At 47.2% G+C, this 17,460-nt stretch overlaps 1 protein-coding gene across 3 annotated transcripts in view; it reads left to right on the top strand.

The window, feature by feature from the left end:
- The window catches only part of EGFL6 (EGF like domain multiple 6), a 55,951-nt gene extending 38,804 nt beyond the window's left edge, over positions 1 to 17,147 (top strand). For 2 of the 3 annotated variants that reach the window (XM_081793817.1, XM_081793819.1), the window contains exons 7-12: positions 1,516 to 1,638; positions 4,385 to 4,711; positions 5,766 to 5,846; positions 9,370 to 9,474; positions 12,530 to 12,795; positions 16,595 to 17,147. In XM_081793817.1, the coding sequence (XP_081649943.1) occupies positions 1,516 to 1,638; positions 4,385 to 4,711; positions 5,766 to 5,846; positions 9,370 to 9,474; positions 12,530 to 12,795; positions 16,595 to 16,705 (1,013 nt within the window). In that variant the 3' untranslated portion in view covers positions 16,706 to 17,147. The remainder of the gene's footprint in view (positions 1 to 1,515; positions 1,639 to 4,384; positions 4,712 to 5,765; positions 5,847 to 9,369; positions 9,475 to 12,529; positions 12,796 to 16,594) is intronic. The other variant, XM_081793818.1, reaches the window with a different exon arrangement.
- The last annotated feature ends 313 nt before the right edge of the window (positions 17,148 to 17,460 follow it).

The following is a 17,460-nucleotide window of genomic DNA, read 5'->3' as shown; positions in this document are numbered from 1 at the left end:
TCCAGGTCACCGAAGCCACTCTCTGATAAGATTCTGGTCTCAGTTGGCTATTGGCCTGATCTGTGTGAAAGAAGATATTTGGGCCCTTAGTGAAGGGATTCCGAGTCCGAACGAGCAAGTAAAGTACGGTGTTTGGGGACCTTGGGTGCATCCGCACTGCCCTTGATGTAATGGGGGACGGGGCCCGCCCTTCGGTGAAGGGAGATCCGGGCTCCCTGTAGATGCCTATTCGTGTAACATGTGGAGCCAACGTGTGCGCGACAGGAAAGCTCACAGTTGGGGGAAAGTGGGATTTCTTTCAACCCCACATGCGGAGCTTCCCAGGTTGTGTCCTGTGTGACCGCACCGTGGCCACCGTTGGTTCCAGCATTTTGAACCGTCTTAGGAAGACTCCCCAGCTCTTTACTCAGATCTTTTCAAACACAAAGGCCATTCTTCACCGGCTCGTCACAGCCATGTTGCTCGTGGGCTTGGACCCCATGTCCCGCCGCAGACCCATCCAGCTGTGTAACCCAGTGATGCTGTGTCCCTGAGAAGTAGCCCGTTCCTGGATCCCTAGCCGGTTCCACTGGACAGGGTGGGAATTCCCATGGAGAGCTTCCAGAAGAAACCCATCTTGTGATTTTAAGGGATTAAGATTGGCATCTGGGCTCCTTTGGTGACTGACTTAAAAACAATGGGCTATTTTGTGTGCATAGGTCTCCCAAAGGGCGGATAGCAAGTCAGATGCAGAAGAGAGCTAATGAACTTCTCACTTGGGTGGGATTCGGCCAACTTTCCTGGTCTCGGTCCAGCAGACGAGCTCCGACCAGCCCAGCCCTGCTCCTGACAGCCTTGGAACAAAATGCCTAGGAGTGTAGATGATGTCAGTGGTTCATAACCCCCCTTCTCCTTTGTTGGTTAGGAGTTCCGAGCCCTTGGGGCGCCTGGGTGGCTCAGTCGGTTGAGCCTCCGACTTTGGCCCAGGTCACGATCTCACGTTCGTGAGTTCAAGCCCCGCGTCGGGCTCTGTGCTGACGGTGCAGAGCCTGGAGCCTGTTTCAGATTCTGTGTCTCCCTCTCTCTCTCTGACCCTCCCGCATTCATGCTCTGTCTCTCTCTGTCTCAAAAATAAATAAACGTTAAAAAAAAATTTAAAAAAAAAAAAAAAGGAGTTCCGAGCCCTTCCACACGTAGAATTTATTTTTTGATGCCGTTATTTAGTTTGGAATTAGACAGATGAAAACGTGCAGAAAAAGACGTAAACATCTTCCAGCTTTCAGTAGCTGTGATAAGCAGTCGAGGTTGCTGGGGGTGCGGGGGGCTGCGGGGGGCCCCCCAGTTCCCTGCGTACCGGCGTCGGGCAGAAGCCAGGCATTGGGAGATTTGACGGCGTCCCGGTTCTCAGGCCCCACGTGGTTTGTTGGCAGGTGTTGAGGGGTCGGCCCTGGAGTTGGTCAAGTGTAAGGGATAGTCGGGCTTTTAGCAAAGCCCGGCAGCCGCAGAGTTGTTCACGGGAACGTTCACATTTTTTAGATATAAACGAATGTGCTGGGAATACCCATCCGTGCAGCCTCTATGCCAACTGCCTCAATACCCAAGGATCCTTCAAGTGTAAATGCAAGCAGGGATACAGAGGCAATGGCCTTCAGTGTTCCGGTAAGTAGGATTTGCTCGTGGCGTCTTAGCTATTCTCAGTAAAGCATTCTCTCCTTCTCTTCTTTCTCCCTTCATCTCTGTCTCTCTCTCTCTCTCTCTGCACGTATGATAACGTGTGCATGCAATATTTGGAAACTCTAACTCAGCCTTGACTTCTCTGCTAACTGGACCACATCTTCACTACTCACTGAAGTCGTAGCCACTAAAGCTTACAGAGCAGCAAAGGTCCTGGATTTCTGTCTGGTCACAACGCACTCTGAACGACCGAAAAGAAGATTTAAGGACAAATGGCGCTGGGCCCATGTTATCTGCCGAGAGAGGGCAGGTTATGGCACGGTAGGAAGCAATCCTCACACGTCAGGGGCTTAGAACCACAAGCTTGTTGACCACAGGAATCAGAACTTCTTCCAGAATACACCACCAAAAGCAAGTCGGACAAAGCTGACGGCACGTTATCGGTCATCCTCAAACCTAGATTCACACGTTTAGCAACGAGTCCCATTGTTCTTGCTGGTGAATTCCTTACTGCGTAGGTGGTAACATCTCCAATTGACAAACCACACGTAGAACCATGAAATGTGACACTCACTGCTCTCGGCGGTGTATTCTCTCCGACGTTTCCTCTCCATGTGGTCCCTCAGGGAGCCACGCTGATAGAGTCCCCAGCGTCCTGTGATACCACAATACCGATTGGAGCCCTTAGGGTTTGTCAAGACAGGGAAAGAAGCATGGACAATCGCACACCAGCTCTTCGTTCATTCAACTTGGGAGTAGGGGCAAGATATACATTGTCTTGCTGTGTGTCTGGCAAACTAGAAATGACCATAAGAACCTGGAACGTCTACCAAGACAGGCCGGTGGTGATTACATTGCAGTCACCGTCCTGGCGAAAGTGTCTCATAATGCTTGAGGTCCCTTAGGTTTATCCCTCGGGTCTTGTCCCTTTTATTTCTCTATTTTTAAAAAAAAATTCTTTTTCATGTTTATTTATTTTTGAGAGAGAGACACAGAGTGCCAGTGGGGAGGGGCAGAGAGGGAGGGAGACACAGAATCCGAAGCAGGCTCCAGGCTCCGAGCTGTCGGCACAGAACTTGACGTGGGGCTTGAACCTATGTGCTGTGAGATCGTGACCCAAGCTGAAGTCGGACACCCGACCGTCAAGCCACCCGGGCACCCCTGGTCTGGTCCATTTTAGCACTGGCCCATCATGTGCCTCAATCTGTTCACTGCCCTGACTCCACTGTCCTGTATACCCCTTAGCATGGTTCTCACGTCTTCCAACACGTACGGCTTCAAGTTCTGCCTTGACCTGTCCCGTGTCCTTATATGGCCGGTGCTCCTGGTGACACAGCGGAGTGGCCACTCCGTGGTGGCCAAAAGCAAAGTGTCCGCACCGTGATAGACACTGAGCCCCACAGCCATAAAAGTTCACAGTACCCCGGTGGGCCGTGGTTGAGTGCCGCTGGACGAGAGTGTGTGCCAAAGAATATGGTCAAGGAGGATGAGTCTAGAAATCAAATTCTCTGCAGAACCGCCAGAAGAACTGGGCAGCATTTCGTCTGGAACAAAGAGTATGGAAAAGTATACGTGGTGCCCATAGGTATTTAAGGAATGTGAAATAAAAGTGACTTCCTAAAGCGGACTGGGAGCGCCGGGTGGAGGCCATGTTCTGTCTCCCAGATGATGGCCAGGTGTCTGGGAGTGGAGCCGGGAGCCCTGCCCAGCGCGTGTTCCGCCACTCAGGCTTCCAGGCCCGGCTCTCCGAGGGATTCCTGCACGGGGCTGGAGGTGGGATTACACAGGTCTCCAACCACACAGTGCTCGGGTCTCGATCCCGTGCACATGTGCTCGTGATCTCCTTCTGGAACTTTCTCAAAGACAGAGAGAGAGAGAGATCGACGGCCCGTGTAGGACGTGCACGGGTGGATCGGGAGGAGGGATGCTATACCCTGGAGAGGCCCCCAGAGAAGAAGTGGAGTAGATCAGCTTTTTGTGTTGCATCGTGGTCAAGGGCTCCTCCGTGCCACCAAATCTGAACGCTTGTCTTCCAGCCTCACCTGTTGTGGGCCATTTGGTGTAATGGTCAACAGCTGAGGTTCAGGACCTAGGAAAGCCTGCATCTCACTCCGAGCTCTGCCCCATACTGGCTGTGACCTTCGATAGATTTTTTTCAACCTCTCCAAACTCCATTTCCTCCTGTCCAGCTTGTGACCAGCTAGGCCCCAGTCCCTTGTTGCTCCCTGATTTCAACACGGCGGGGTGGACAGTTCCACGCAGATCTTCAGCCCCAGGGCGGTGGGCTCTCTGCCTGTGGCCGCGCGTCTTCTCTAGAGTGCCACTCAGCCCCTTTGTAAGGACAGCCCTCAACCAGTGGGGGCCAGGAGTCTGGATAAATACCCCTAAATTGTCGCAGGATGGGACAGTTCTGAGGTGTGTTCCACATTGTTTTCCTCCTTCCCCTCACTTCTGCCTCCAGGGATCACCTCTCAAATAAACCCCCTGCCCCCAAATCCTTGTTTCAGGGCTGGCTCGGTCAGTAGAGCACGTGACCCTTGATCTCAGGGTCATGATTTCAAGCCCCACGTGGGGTATGGCGCCTACTTAAAAAAATATATATTAAAATATCAAGCAGTAGGGCCTCCTGTGGGTTGATTCTGGAAGCATTCATTTACCGTACTTCACTCCATTTTTCATGAGTGACCTAATTGTCAGCCAATGTGAAACTTCCCACCTGTTGTTATTGTAGTGATCCCTGAAAATTCTGTGAAGGAAGTCCTCACGGCCCCTGGTACCATCAAAGACAGAATCAAGAAGTTGCTGGCTCACAAAAACAGCATGAAAAAGAAGATAAAAATCAAAAATGTCATCACAGAACCTTCTGGAACTCCTGCCCCTGAGGTTAACCTGCAGTCCCTCAACTCTGAAGAGAGTGTTTCCAGAGGTAGGAACTCTGATGGAGGAAAAAACCGAAATGAAGAGAGAAAGAAAGAGGGGCTCGAGGAAAAGAAGAGAAAGGAGAAAACCCTGAAGAACCACGTGGAGCGGGAGCAAAGCTTTCGAGGAGATGTGTTTTGTGAGTAACACTTTGGTTATTTTACACATTTTATCAAAAGCGAATGGTGATTTCTCCTGGCAGGGAAAGAAGGAAACACGGCTTCGTGCCTGCCGTAACACTGAGGTTCGGTACTGATTCCAAAGAAGCAGGGTTCTCTGTAAGTTCTGGAAATGAACATCCCCTGCAGATCCCAAATCGTATTTGCTGCTGTGGGAAGCAAGGAGGTTAAGTCCTTTCCCCTTCCCTGGGGGGCTTCCTGTTTGATGCAGACCTTCTTTCCGCTCCCAGCCAAGTAAGCACGCTTGCCCTGGCTGTCCATGCTGCACACCCCCAGACCAGAGAGACCTTGGATCCAGCTGGATCTGCCAAGCTCTGCCTTTTTACTTCTCGAAGGCACTTTCGACCTGCCCGCTCGATGCAAGGGGAATTTCGCAGCTGTGAGGTTACAGGTTAAAAAGCCAGAATGACAATTGTAGAGGGGAACATTCTAGAGAGGAGCTTAAATTTTCTCCCTGAACTGGATAACTGCCCTTTTCACCCATTGCTGTGCAGAGCCCACAACTAAGTCTCAGCCCCTCCAGGACAGTGTCCATATTAACCCCCTCTCCCCCACATCCCCAGGCGGAAACTTGGTGTTTCATTTTCACCAGGCATTTGTTACTGCCCCTATTTTTTTTTTTTTTTTTTTTTTTTTTGGCCTTGTCTGCCCTTGGCTCCATGGCTGTTGGATTTAACCAAATGGAAAGCAGACGCAGGCCCACTTATCCAAGAACTAGCATAACGATGGCATTGTCTCCTCGGAGAGAGAGCGAAAATCTCAAGAGTGTATTTCCAAACCCGGGTGAGAAGAGGCACGTTACTAGTGTAGATGCTTAGGTCATCTTTGGAAAACGATGTTTTAGACTCAGAAACTGGAACCAGTGTGAATGCTTTGGGAATGTTCAGGAAAGTCTGCTCTAACATAGTCTGTACTCAGAATAACAGGATAAACCTCTGCTCGGTCGTTCGCTCACACCTCCTTAGCATGCGAGGGTTCAGGGCTTTTCTTAACTGACCAAGTGTTCTTAATTAGCCCCGAAGGTGAACGCAGCGGGTGAATTGGGTCTGGTTCTGGTCCAGAGAAAAGCTGTCACATCCAGGCTGGAACACAAAGGTAACTGATACCTTCATTTATGAATCACTGCTTCATTCCTAAGCCCCCGAGGGAAAAATCGTTACATCTGGACACAGTGCCAGTAGGAAGAGTAGGTCCTTACGGGGTCAGTACCAATGACGACAGTATAGGAAGGCTGTCTTCCCTCCACCACGCCCGCCTGACACCGAGAATGACACATGGTATATATGTGAAGATAGATGAAAATGACCCCTTTGCTTCAACTTCAACACCCGAGGGCCCACAGCCTGAAAATGACCATGCACTGAATTCCGGACGATAGTGCTGCGTCATAGACAACCCCAGACCTTCGGTCGCCTACAGCCACTGTTTATTTTTGCTTATGAGTCCGTCAACCGGCTGAGTGGTTCTGCTGATCCGAGCTGGTCTGGGGGGGGCTCACCCACGGGTCCGCAGTCAGCTTTGGTCCCACTCGGTGACTTGGCCGATCTTAGCTGTGCTCCAGGCCTCAGTTGGGACAACAGAGCTGTCTCAGCTCTGCTCCGTGTGGTGACTCATCCTCCAGCGGGCCAGCCAGGCTTGTTCTCGTGAAGCAGTGGCAGGGTTCCAAGAGAGAGTGGAAGCACACGGGCCTTGTGAGGGCTAGGCTCAGAGCGGCCACAGCATCACTTTCACCGTATTCCGTTGGCCAAGGCAAGTCCCAAGGCCGGCCGGGACTTGAGAGTTGGGGAAGGCGCTACAACGTCATATTGCAAAGAGGGTGGAGACAGGGAGGGGTAAAAATTGGGACCGTTCTTGTGATCAGGCTAACAGAGCCTCATCGTCAGGAATCTCGTAGGCGTGATCCCGGGTTCCTCTGAGTCCATTTAGCACTTTGACTACCTGTGACAAATTATATGTGGCATCTCTACACAGACACCAGGGGAAAGCCTATTTCTGTATTTATCCCTTTATTTGGCATAAATATTCACGCGTCGATCTTCCCTCCCCTTTGCAAACTCTCTTTTACTTACCTTTGTGCATGTCCTAAGCTTGTGCTAATTTGACCGCCTTTTGTGTTTACCCCATGAGTACATTCTCCAGTTCGGTCCCTTTGGTTTATAGGAATCTCCACCATGAAGGTAGAGCCTCTCTGGTTCAGTCCTCCAAACTTAATCTGAGAAGCTTCTACTAAAACCTCTCCAAACGCTAGTGACCCAGCTCCTACAGGCATCTTGTTTTCTTCCGTATTTCCCCTAAATGTTCTGTTTTCAATTTTATTTTATTTTTAATTTAATTTATTTATTCTGAGCAAGAGAGGCAGAGAGAAGGGGAGAGAGAATCCCAAGCAGGCTCCATGCTTTCAGCACGGGGCCCGATGCGGGGCTCGATCTCACAGACCATGAGATCATGACCTGAGCCAAAACGAGAGTTGGACGCTTAACCAGCTGAGCCACCCAGGCGCCCCTCAATGTTCTTTTTTTTTTTTTTTTTTTTAAGTTTCTCTGCATCAAACATCTTATTATCCATTTTCCTGGTTAGGAAGAAAATGTTTCGTAGCTCAGGGAATTAGCTACATTCTCCAGGTGCTTAGAACTGCTTCTGCTCGGCTCTCCACTTGCTAAGTGACATTACTAAATTGGCCCCTTTTGGATCCCCAGAATGACCAGGTCTCTTTTTTTACCTTTTCTTCCATGATCCTTAATGAAACACATAAAGTTTACTCAACTGTCAAAGGTCCTTGAGTAAGGTCCCTTGGAGCACTCAGTCTCAATTAGAAGACTCGGTGGGCTCCCCAGCTCTTCAACTTGCTATTTGTTGGAGTAAAAGCACCACTCTTGTCTAAGGTGCTGTCTTAGGCTGGATTCCCCAGAAACAGAATTTGTGTGCAAGTGGTTTACGTGGGAGGCGGTCCCAGGAAAGAATGCCTGGGGAGTGGGAGCGAGAAGGAGGCAATCAATAGTGCGTTATTAAGAACTTTTCACTGGGGGCAACTGGAGCCCAGTCCCATTGGGGAACTCAATCCCATTGGAGCTCAATCCCATTGGGGAACTCAATCCCATTGGAGCCCAATCCCATTGGGGAACTCAATCTCATTGGAGCTCAATCCCATTGGGGAACTCAGTCCCATTGGGGAACTCAATCCCATTGGAGCTCAATCCCATTGGGGAACTCAATCCCCTTGGGGAACCCAATCCCATTGGAGCTCAATCCCATTGGAGCTCAATCCCATTGGGGAACTCAATCCCATTGGAGCTCAATCCCATTGGGGAACTCAGTCCCCTTGAAGCTCAATCCCGTTAGGGAACTCTGAAAGCCAGTGTAGAACACACAGCTCAGAGTTGTCCTATTGGAGGACAAGAGAGCTGGGTATTCATGAGCACCATCTCCCATCTGACAATGATTAATGGCCGCTCCCGGGAGGGTGTTAATTCCCTGGTACTCCTGGCTTCCCATAAAAGCAGGGAAGGGCACCACTGTGGCCACTGGACCTCCATCCCAGTTGGACCCTCTGCAAGACCAGAGAGAGCCTGGATTCCAATCTGACTTCAGGTCCATGTTCAATTCCAGGGACTTATGGTCTTACCCAAAGGCAAGAAAATTGCGGTATCTGTCCACCAACACCTGTCCATCAGTGGTTGAGGGTTTTCTTGGGGAAATAGCTTCCTGGTATTCTGGTCTGCCTGGCTTGATCCGAGCATGCTCCAGCAAGAGAATACCCTCACACAGAGAAATTGAGCATTCCGCAGATTGTCCCGAAGGATCTGACAAGGTCTGCACTAGGTCGTTTGGGTAGGAGAGATTTTCTGGCCCAAATTTTACAAACTCTTGCCTATATTCTCTGTCTCACTTTGCTCACAGGGCTCTTGCCCATTACTTTTTTTTTTTTTTTTTTTTTAAGTTTTTGGTTTTGCTTCTCCTTTATTTAAGATCACAACAGAATTTGGCCAGAAGGACTCCACAGGTTTAAATTGAAGCAGTATCTGGTTTGACACTGTCCTTAAGGCCATTTCAGCGGCCGTGATCTGTACTCCATGCAGCTGTTATGATTTTGTTAAATTAATATTTGTCAGGCAGAGCTCCCCGGGTGCCAGATGGCTCAACAAAAGACCACAAGAGAAATTGAGATAGAGAAGTTTATTACTCGCAGGTCCTGTAGGAGCATGGCACGCCTCAAGGGCCACACAGGGAAGTTGAGGCAGGGTGCTTAGAGAGAGAGGCGGGACCTAGAGCACAGGTCTTTATTAGTGGATTGGTCCGTTCAAACCAGAAAGATCTGGGTCTTGGTGAGTCCCAAGGGAGTCTTATCTACAAGGGCTGTTGGGAAGTCATACTAGGAACTTAATTAGCTTGTGACTCAGCAGGCTGTTCTCTAGGGCTCGCACCTGCATGAGGGGCAAAAATCAGTTTTAGGACCCCGTAGGCTGTTTGGCCAAACCAGCTGGTTGCGGATGCAGCAATACCGTGGAGTAGCTTAGCGCGATGCTCAACAGCTGAAAATACGGCATTTCCTTCCAAAGCTCCAAATGTCAGACGTGCTTCTAATACTCTTTGTGATTATACAATGTACCCTTTTTCTTAGCAGATTTAAATATCTCAGTTGACTGCAGCTTTGAGCACGGGGTCTGTGACTGGAAACAGGATATAGAAGATGACTTTGACTGGAATCCTGCTGATCGAGATAATGGTATTTGGATTTTACTGTTTCGTGTTCTCTGCTGTGTGCTCTGTCCTCCGTACAGGTAAAGAAGGCTCTCCAGTGACGGAGGGTTATTATTCCTATCTCTCGTGAGGTCAGCGTTTGTCACCTTTGGAAACTTCTAGACCTTCCGAAGTCTGCCCTGATGAATGGCTCCGTTGGTTCAGTATCTGTGTCCCGCCTTATCCCTCTTACCCCCACCCACCCACATACAGGATGTTCTAGCAAAACTTTTCCATAGTCACTCCTGCTGCCGAGAGACAGATGTTAGAACTCGTGAACATTTTTGACTTATAAAGAAAAAAAACCCTATTTTTTAAGTAATCTCTGTGCCCGACGTAGTGCTCAAACTCATGACCCCAAGCTCAAGAGCCACATGCTCTACCAAGTGAGGCAGCCAGGGCCCAAGAATTCATGTACATTTTAAGAGTATTGGGGGAAGGGTAGAAGGAAGCTGTTCTTTTCCCCAGTTTGGCAGCTCATGGTGCTCTGTAGTTTTTGTTTTGCTTTTTGTGGGGAAATAAATCTGGAAAGGAAATATGACCTCTGCCTAAACCTGAAGTTTTAGTAAAGCCACCCCTCAAAGTAGCAACACCATGATGAGCATCGGGTCAGCAACCTGAACTTCTGGACTGAATGTTCCCCTCTGTCGCTTGCAGATTCCTTTCTGGCCGCTCACACTGGGATTTTTCTCGACTTCAGCTCTGAGCTGTGGAATTCGAGCACTTTCCACTTCTTGCTTAAACACTATTGACGGGCCCTAGCTTTCCCCTTGGGTAGAGCATTTTGGCTGACACAACCCACTTGGAGCATAAATCGAGGCCCTGTCTCCTGAGGCTGACAGGTAGAGGTGTAGGTAGAGACATCTCTGGGGACTCGACTTTCTTACCAATCCATTTATTTATTTGGGAATCTACAAGTTCAGCCCTCAGTTACAAGATCCTTCTCCTGGATCCTTCCTCTAGACTAGTTCCTCCCTTAGACCTTGCCTTTCAAGCCTTCACACGCAACCAGGAAACCTGGATATCCCCCAACAAAAATTCCTTGCAAAACTTGAGGTTAGGGTAGAGGGGGTACATCTCACGCGGCAAGTTGTGTGAGTGGAACTATCGCCGAAGATTCAAGGCAGGTTTAACCAGTCCCAAGACCATATATCTTGGGAGAGCCTGTCTGGTCAATAGCTAACTTGCATTTCTCCTTTCTTCCATCATGACATCTCCAAGTTTCTATCCGCCAGAGCCACATCATACAGGGAGCCCGTAGGTTATTCCAGAATCTTGACAACTCACACAGTCAGCAGGGTCTTCATGTGGAGTTTTCCAGCAATGGAAAGTCCCCTGTTGACAAACGCGATTCACAAATGGCCTCAGGCTTCCCAGCCTTTGTGTCACTCAAATCGTACGTTCTTCCCCCCTGCGCCCCGTTCGGATCTCTAGGTGGGCTCGTCTTTCCCTGAGGAAACGTGGGATGAATCAGCATTTCTAGAAGGATAAAATCTCAAGGACAAATCAAAATGGGCTTTAGGTGAGAGAGTAGGGAAATCTGCCCCGGTGGGTCACAGAAGAGAGGGTGTCACTGGTGGAGTGGCAGTGGCTAAAGTGTAGGATGCCTACGTTTCAGATTAGCAGGAGAATACTTTTTAGTACATCTCACACAGGTTGTTTTTGTTTTTGTTTTTTAACATTTATTTATTTTTGAGACAGAGTATGAACAGGGGAGGGTCAGAGAGAGGGAGACACAGAATCTGAAACAGGCTCCAGGCTCTGAGCTGTCAGCACAGAGCCCGACGTGGGGCTCGAACCCACGGACCGTGAGATCATGACCTGAGCCGAAGTCGGCCGCTCAACTGACTGAGCCACCCAGGCGCCCCTCAGACAGGTTGTTTATCTGAAATTCAAGCTCTCCTGAGCATCCTGTATCTTTATTTGCTGAATCAGGCAACCTGAGCAGCTGGGGAAAAGACCAGACAGTCCCTGAGTCCAGTGAAAACTAAGGCAAGGTCAACCTGGGTCCTTCAAGTGACGCTGGGAATATACTAGCAGAAGACTCCGGGCCCCCACCCCCTACCCCCAGTGCATTCCTCCTGGCTTCCGTACGAATTCTTTCTTTTCGTCAACTTCTTTAGACCCCCATTCCCTGAGAGTTTTTTGCCCAGGTTCTTCAAAGCCACAAGCAGAGGACTGAAGATAAGCTATACTTAGGACATGGATCTTAGAAATAGAAGGAGGTGTGTTCCATTCCTCAATCGGAACTCAGACTGATACGTTACAGGCAGTAGTTGAGCTCCATGAAACCATTAGGACAAATTCATGTATGTTGTGGATTAAATACCCCCCTACCTAAGGAGCTGGCCGTCATACGTCTCATTGACTCTGTGGGAAAATGCAGTCCAAGGTTCAAACAACCAAGGTGGAAAGTTCTGGAACACGAGTTCTCCATCAGCTGCCAAAAGACTATTTCATTAGCTTCTCACCCCGTCTCTGCTTACCACCGCGCTTTGTGTGTGTGGACAGATCCCTCCGTTTGTCTAGCCTTCGCTTTCCCTTTCCGTACCACAAAGGATTTCAGCTCTGTGATCCCTAAAATCCATTTTAGCATGAAATTGTTTTTCCTGTGTTGGAAATGAGAGAGACTTCAGCTTTCCCTACAGGAGACTATCATTCATTTTTTTTTTTTTTCATTTTGTTTTTTATAAAAAATGGTTTTTTGTTTTTTTAATGTTTATTTCTTTTTGAGAGAGCGAGAGAGACAGAGCAGGAGCAGGGGAGGAGCAGAGAGAGAGAGAGGGAGACACAGAATCTGAAGCAGGCTCCCGGCTCCGAGCTGTCAGCACAGAGCCCGAGGCGGGGCTCGAACCCACGCACCGCGAGATCGTGACTTGAGCCGGAGTCAGACGCTTAACTAACTGAGCCACTCAGGCGCCCCCTATGTGTTTTTTTAAGATTTTGAATCCGGTTATCATTCATCTTCTGTGCTATTCTATACCCCGTAGCCAGACCCTTTACAACGGCCTCATTAACTGCGCATTTTTCTTCTCTTGAAGCGGTTGGCTACTATATGGCGGTTCCGGCCCTGGCAGGCCGCAAGAAGGACATCGGCCGCCTGAAACTCCTGCTCCCGGACCTGCAGCCCCAGAGCAACTTCTGCGTGCTCTTTGATTACCGGCTGGCCGGAGACAAAGTCGGGAAACTTCGAGTGTTTGTGAAAAGCAGTAACAACGCCCTGGCATGGGAGGAGACCAGGAGCAAGGACGAAAGGTGGAAGACGGGGAAAATCCAGTTGGGGCAAGGGATCAGCGCTCCCAAAAGTGTAAGTGGAAAACCAGTGTCACGTGGGATACTGACATTCTCTTGCAGTGACTCAACAAACAGAGGGGCGGTGGGGCCCTAAAGACGAGCGAGACTTTTTCCCTATGCTTCGAGAGTTTATGTTCTGGAGCAAAATAGGCCAGGCGGCTAGGCAGCACAGCTCGCGATAACACCCGTCAGGTGCGTGCACCGCACGTGTCATGGAAATGACACACGTTCGTGTGTCCGGCTCCTCACCAGCGTCCTCCCAAACCAGACTCTAATTTTACATGTATAACTTAATATGTAAAAGAATGTCTTGCTCATTCATTCTGTGCCCAGCACTGATCACGATGAGTGGAAGCTGCAGGGTCAGTTTTTTTAAGTGTTTGTTTCTTATTTTTATTTTACTTATTTTTTATTTTTATTTTACTTATTTTTTATTTTTATTTTTTATTTTATTTTACTTGAGAGAGAGAGAGAGACAGAGTGTGAGCGGGGCAGGGGCAGAGAGAGGGGGAGACACAGAATCCGAAGCAGGCTCCGGGCCGTGAGCTGTCAGCACAGAGCCCGGCGCGGGGCTTGAACCCACAAACCGGGAGATCGTGACCTGAGACGAAGTCGGACGCTTCACCGACGGAGCCACCCAGGCGCCCCAAGCGTCTGACTCTTGATTTCGTCTCAGGTCATGATCTTATGGTTCACGGGTTCGAGCCCTGCGTCAGGCTCCATGCTGACGGTGCCGAGCCTGCTTGGGATTCTCTCTCTCCCCCTGCCTCTCTCTCTCTTTTTGTTTCCCTCGTGCGCACGCTCTTTCTCAAAATAAATAAACAAAACTTCAAAAGAGCTGACCTATTTACAATTACACCAAAAATAACAAAATGCCTAGAAATAAGCTTAGCCAAGGAGGTGAAAGGCCTGTACTCTGAAAACTATAATTCATTGAGAAAAGAAAGTGGAAGATGACACAAACAGATGGAAAGATATTCCACGCTCATGGACGGGGAGAACAAATACTGTTAAAATGTCCCTCCTGCCCAAAGCAATCCACAGGTTTAATGCACTCCTCACCAGGATACCAATACCATTTTTCACAAAACTAGAACATATCATCTTAGAATTTGTATGTAGAAATTTGAGGTCTTTGTACAAAAGACCTCAAATAGACCAAGTGATCTTGAAAACGAGGAACAAAGCTGGAGGTATTATAATCCCAGGGCTCAAGATATACTACTGCTGTCACATATCAACACAGGATGATAGTGGCACAAATAGACACATAGATCAACGGAACAGAATAGAGAGCCCAGAAATAAGCCCACACTTACGTGGTCAATTCATCTATGACAAAGGAGACAAGAATATACAATGGAGAAAAGATAGTCTCTTAATGGTGTTGGGGGAAACTGGACAGCTGTATGCAAAAGAATTAAACTGGACCAGGGCACCTGGGTGGCTCAGTCGGTTAAGCATCTAACTCTTGGTTTCAGCTCATGGTTTGTGAGATCGAGCCCTGTGTCAGGCTCTGCCCTGACCACACAGAACCTGCTTAGGATTCTCTCTCTCCCTCTTTCTCTCTGCCTCTCTCTCTCTCTCTCTCTCTTTCTGTCTCTCTCAAAGTAAATAAATAAACTAAAAAAAAAAAAAAGAATTGGGGCCCCTGGGTGGCTCAGTCGGTCAAGTGTCCGACTTTGGCTCAGGTCATGATCTCGCAGTTTGTGGGTTCAAGCCCCATGTCGGGCTCTGTGCCAACAGCTCGGAGCCTGGAGCCTGCTTCAAATTCTGTGTCTCCCTCTCTCTCTGCCCCTTCCCTGCTCATACTCTGTCTCTCTCTGTCTCTCAAAAATAAATAAATGTTAAAAAAAATCTTTATTAAAAAAAAAAAAGAATTCAACTGGATCACTTTCTTACACCATACACAAAAATAAACTCAGAGTGATCTAAAAACCCAAATGTGAGACCTGAAACTAAAAAGTCCTAGAAAAGAGCACAAGCAGTAATTTCTCTGACATCGGCCATAGCGACATTTTTCTAGATACGTCTCCTAAGGCAAAGGAAACAAAAGCAAATATATACTATTGGGACTACATTAAGATAAAAAGTTTCTGCACAGCAAAGGAAATAATAATCAACAAAAAAGTAAAAGACAACCTACTAGATGGGAGAAGATGTTTGCAGACGACATCCAGTAAAGTGTTAGTACCCAAAATATATAACGAACTTCTAAAACTCCACACCCAAAAAATCCCCAAATAATCCAATTAAAAAATGGGTAAAAGACGTGAAAAGACATTTCTCCAAAGAAAACCTACAGATGGCCAACGGACACATGAAAAGATGTTCAGCATCACCCATCAGGGAAATGCAAGTCAAAACCACAATGAGACACCGCCCCACACCCGTCACAATGGCTAAAATCAAAAAGTATTTGTGAGGATGCAGAGAGAAAGGAACCTTTGTGCCGTGTTGGTGGGAAGGCAAACTGGTGGCAGCCAGTGTGGAAAACGGTGTGGAGATTCCTGAAACAGTTGAAAACAGAGTTCCCATATATGATCCAGTAATTTCACACCCGGGTATTTACCCGAAGAAAACAAAAAAATACTAATTTGGAAAGATATATGCAGCCTCGGTTTATTGCAGGATTACTTATGACAGCCAAGATCTGTTTTAAAAAGTTGTGGTAACGGGCAAAAAAGAAAAACTATCAGTCAGCTGTCATTTATTTTCATAATATTTCTTTGTAAATATTGTTGGACGAATGAATATAAAATAGTGACTGTCTGTCTTTCATTTTGTTCAGTGAGTCGCTCCTGTCAGTTTTTGTCCAATTTAGAGACAAATTTTTTTAGTATTTCTACAACATAAGGAAGTTTGCTTCTCTTTCGATTATTAATAGATGATAGATATTTAATTTGATCTACTTTATCATAGGTGAAAATGATTATAGCCTATTAGCAAACATTTTTCAACATTTGAAAACAACGACATTCCCAATAATTTCCAATATTAAAGTCAATGTTTTCGGAAAAATAACCATACTACTACACACTCCCAAAATCTGAATATATCAAAATAATTCTCTTTCAACTGTTCAGTTTTACATTAGGTGTTCACAGGGAATGTTAAATTTCTTCTAGCCTGGTTTTGGAAAAGAAAACCACATGATTTTTTTATTTTTGCTTTTTATTTTCTTTAAATTTTTTTTTTTAACGTTTATTTATTTCTGAGACAGAGAGAGACAGAGCGTGAACAGGGGGGAGGGGCAGAGAGAGAGGGAGACACAGAATCCGAAACAGGCTCCAGGCTCTGAGCTGTCAGCACAGAGCCTGACGCAGGGCTCGAACTCACAGACTGTGAGATCATGACCTGAGCCGAAGTCGGACACTTAACTGACTGAGCCACCCAGGCGCCCCTCTTTTTATTTTCTTTAAATGGGAATTCCAAAATTTCCTCTTCAACCATACCCTTCTCCGCTTTTCAGGGCTGTCCAGATTCTTTTAGGTGGTGCAGTAACCCAGTTTTCTCTGACTATAACCCGCTCAGTGTAGATACTGGCATCTGGAAAATACATTACTATGCATGCAATGTCAAAGCCTGTTCCTATGCAATAGGGCTGATGAGTTCAGTCCTTTTATTGTTAAGTAATCTCTGTGCCCAAGGTGGGGCTCGAACTCACAACCCAAGATCAGACGTCTCATGCTCGACCGACTACGTCAGCCAGGCTCCCGAGTTCAAGCCTCTTTAATAGCTATTAAATAGTTTGAGTATATCTTTGACTTGGAATTTGAAAGTAATTATTTTTATATCTTCTCCGTTATTAGATCATTTTTGAAGCAGAACGTGGCAGGGGAAAAGCCGGAGAAATTGCAGTGGATGGCGTCTTTCTGGTTTCAGGCTTATGTCCAGATCGCCTTTTATCTGTGAATGGTTGAATGTGACCGTGGTCTTTTGCGTCTGTATATTCGGCTTTTTATGTCAGTTCTCTGTTTTCTGATATTACACCAGAGATTCCCCCACTTTAGAAATACAAACTGAAAAGTTGTAATGTACCAACAGAAACCTCATTGTCACACGCCTTTCTTGTATAAGACGTGCCAAGCGTTGCTTTAAGTGTAGTGCCACTGTGCTTTTAGAAGTATAAAAACAAACAACAACAACAACAAAGACTACAGGGAATTGTTTCTTTGTTTGACTTTCCTGGCACTCCTTGGAAACTGTGATGTCACAGATAGGTTTTTACCTAAGCGGCTTAGCCTGATCTTTTACAGCCAAGCTTGTACATTTAAATTCTTTGTAATGACGTTCAAATAATTACCTTGTGTCATGGTTTAAGTTTTCCTAAGGAAGAAAATGAGTTTTTGATGCTGTGTTTCATTACGTGTATAATTATTTGCTTTCCTGGAAAATGGGGGTTTTATTCATTTTCGTTGGAAATACTTTGCATTCTTAAAAATTCATAAAATTACTTCCTTTTCTGGGAGCACACGACTGCTTTATTAGGCCTCATAAGTGCAATGCACATTAGTTTCCGTTCTTGAACGTAAGGCCTCAGAGAAATCCCTAAAATGAAATCACGCAAATACCAGGATACAGAGGAAAGACCAGTGCCTTCTTTTCTGTTTCTCTTTTCTTCCAAATTCAAGAACAGCTTTGTGTGGTAATGAATCCTGAGTAAATTCCCCTGAGG

This window comes from Panthera onca, chromosome X (assembly GCF_046562875.1).
Source record: "Panthera onca isolate mPanOnc1 chromosome X, mPanOnc1 haplotype 2, whole genome shotgun sequence".
Taxonomy (NCBI): domain Eukaryota; kingdom Metazoa; phylum Chordata; class Mammalia; order Carnivora; family Felidae; genus Panthera; species Panthera onca.
The sequence above is the reverse complement of the archived record's forward strand: the minus strand, read 5'-3'. Positions and strand labels throughout refer to the sequence as shown.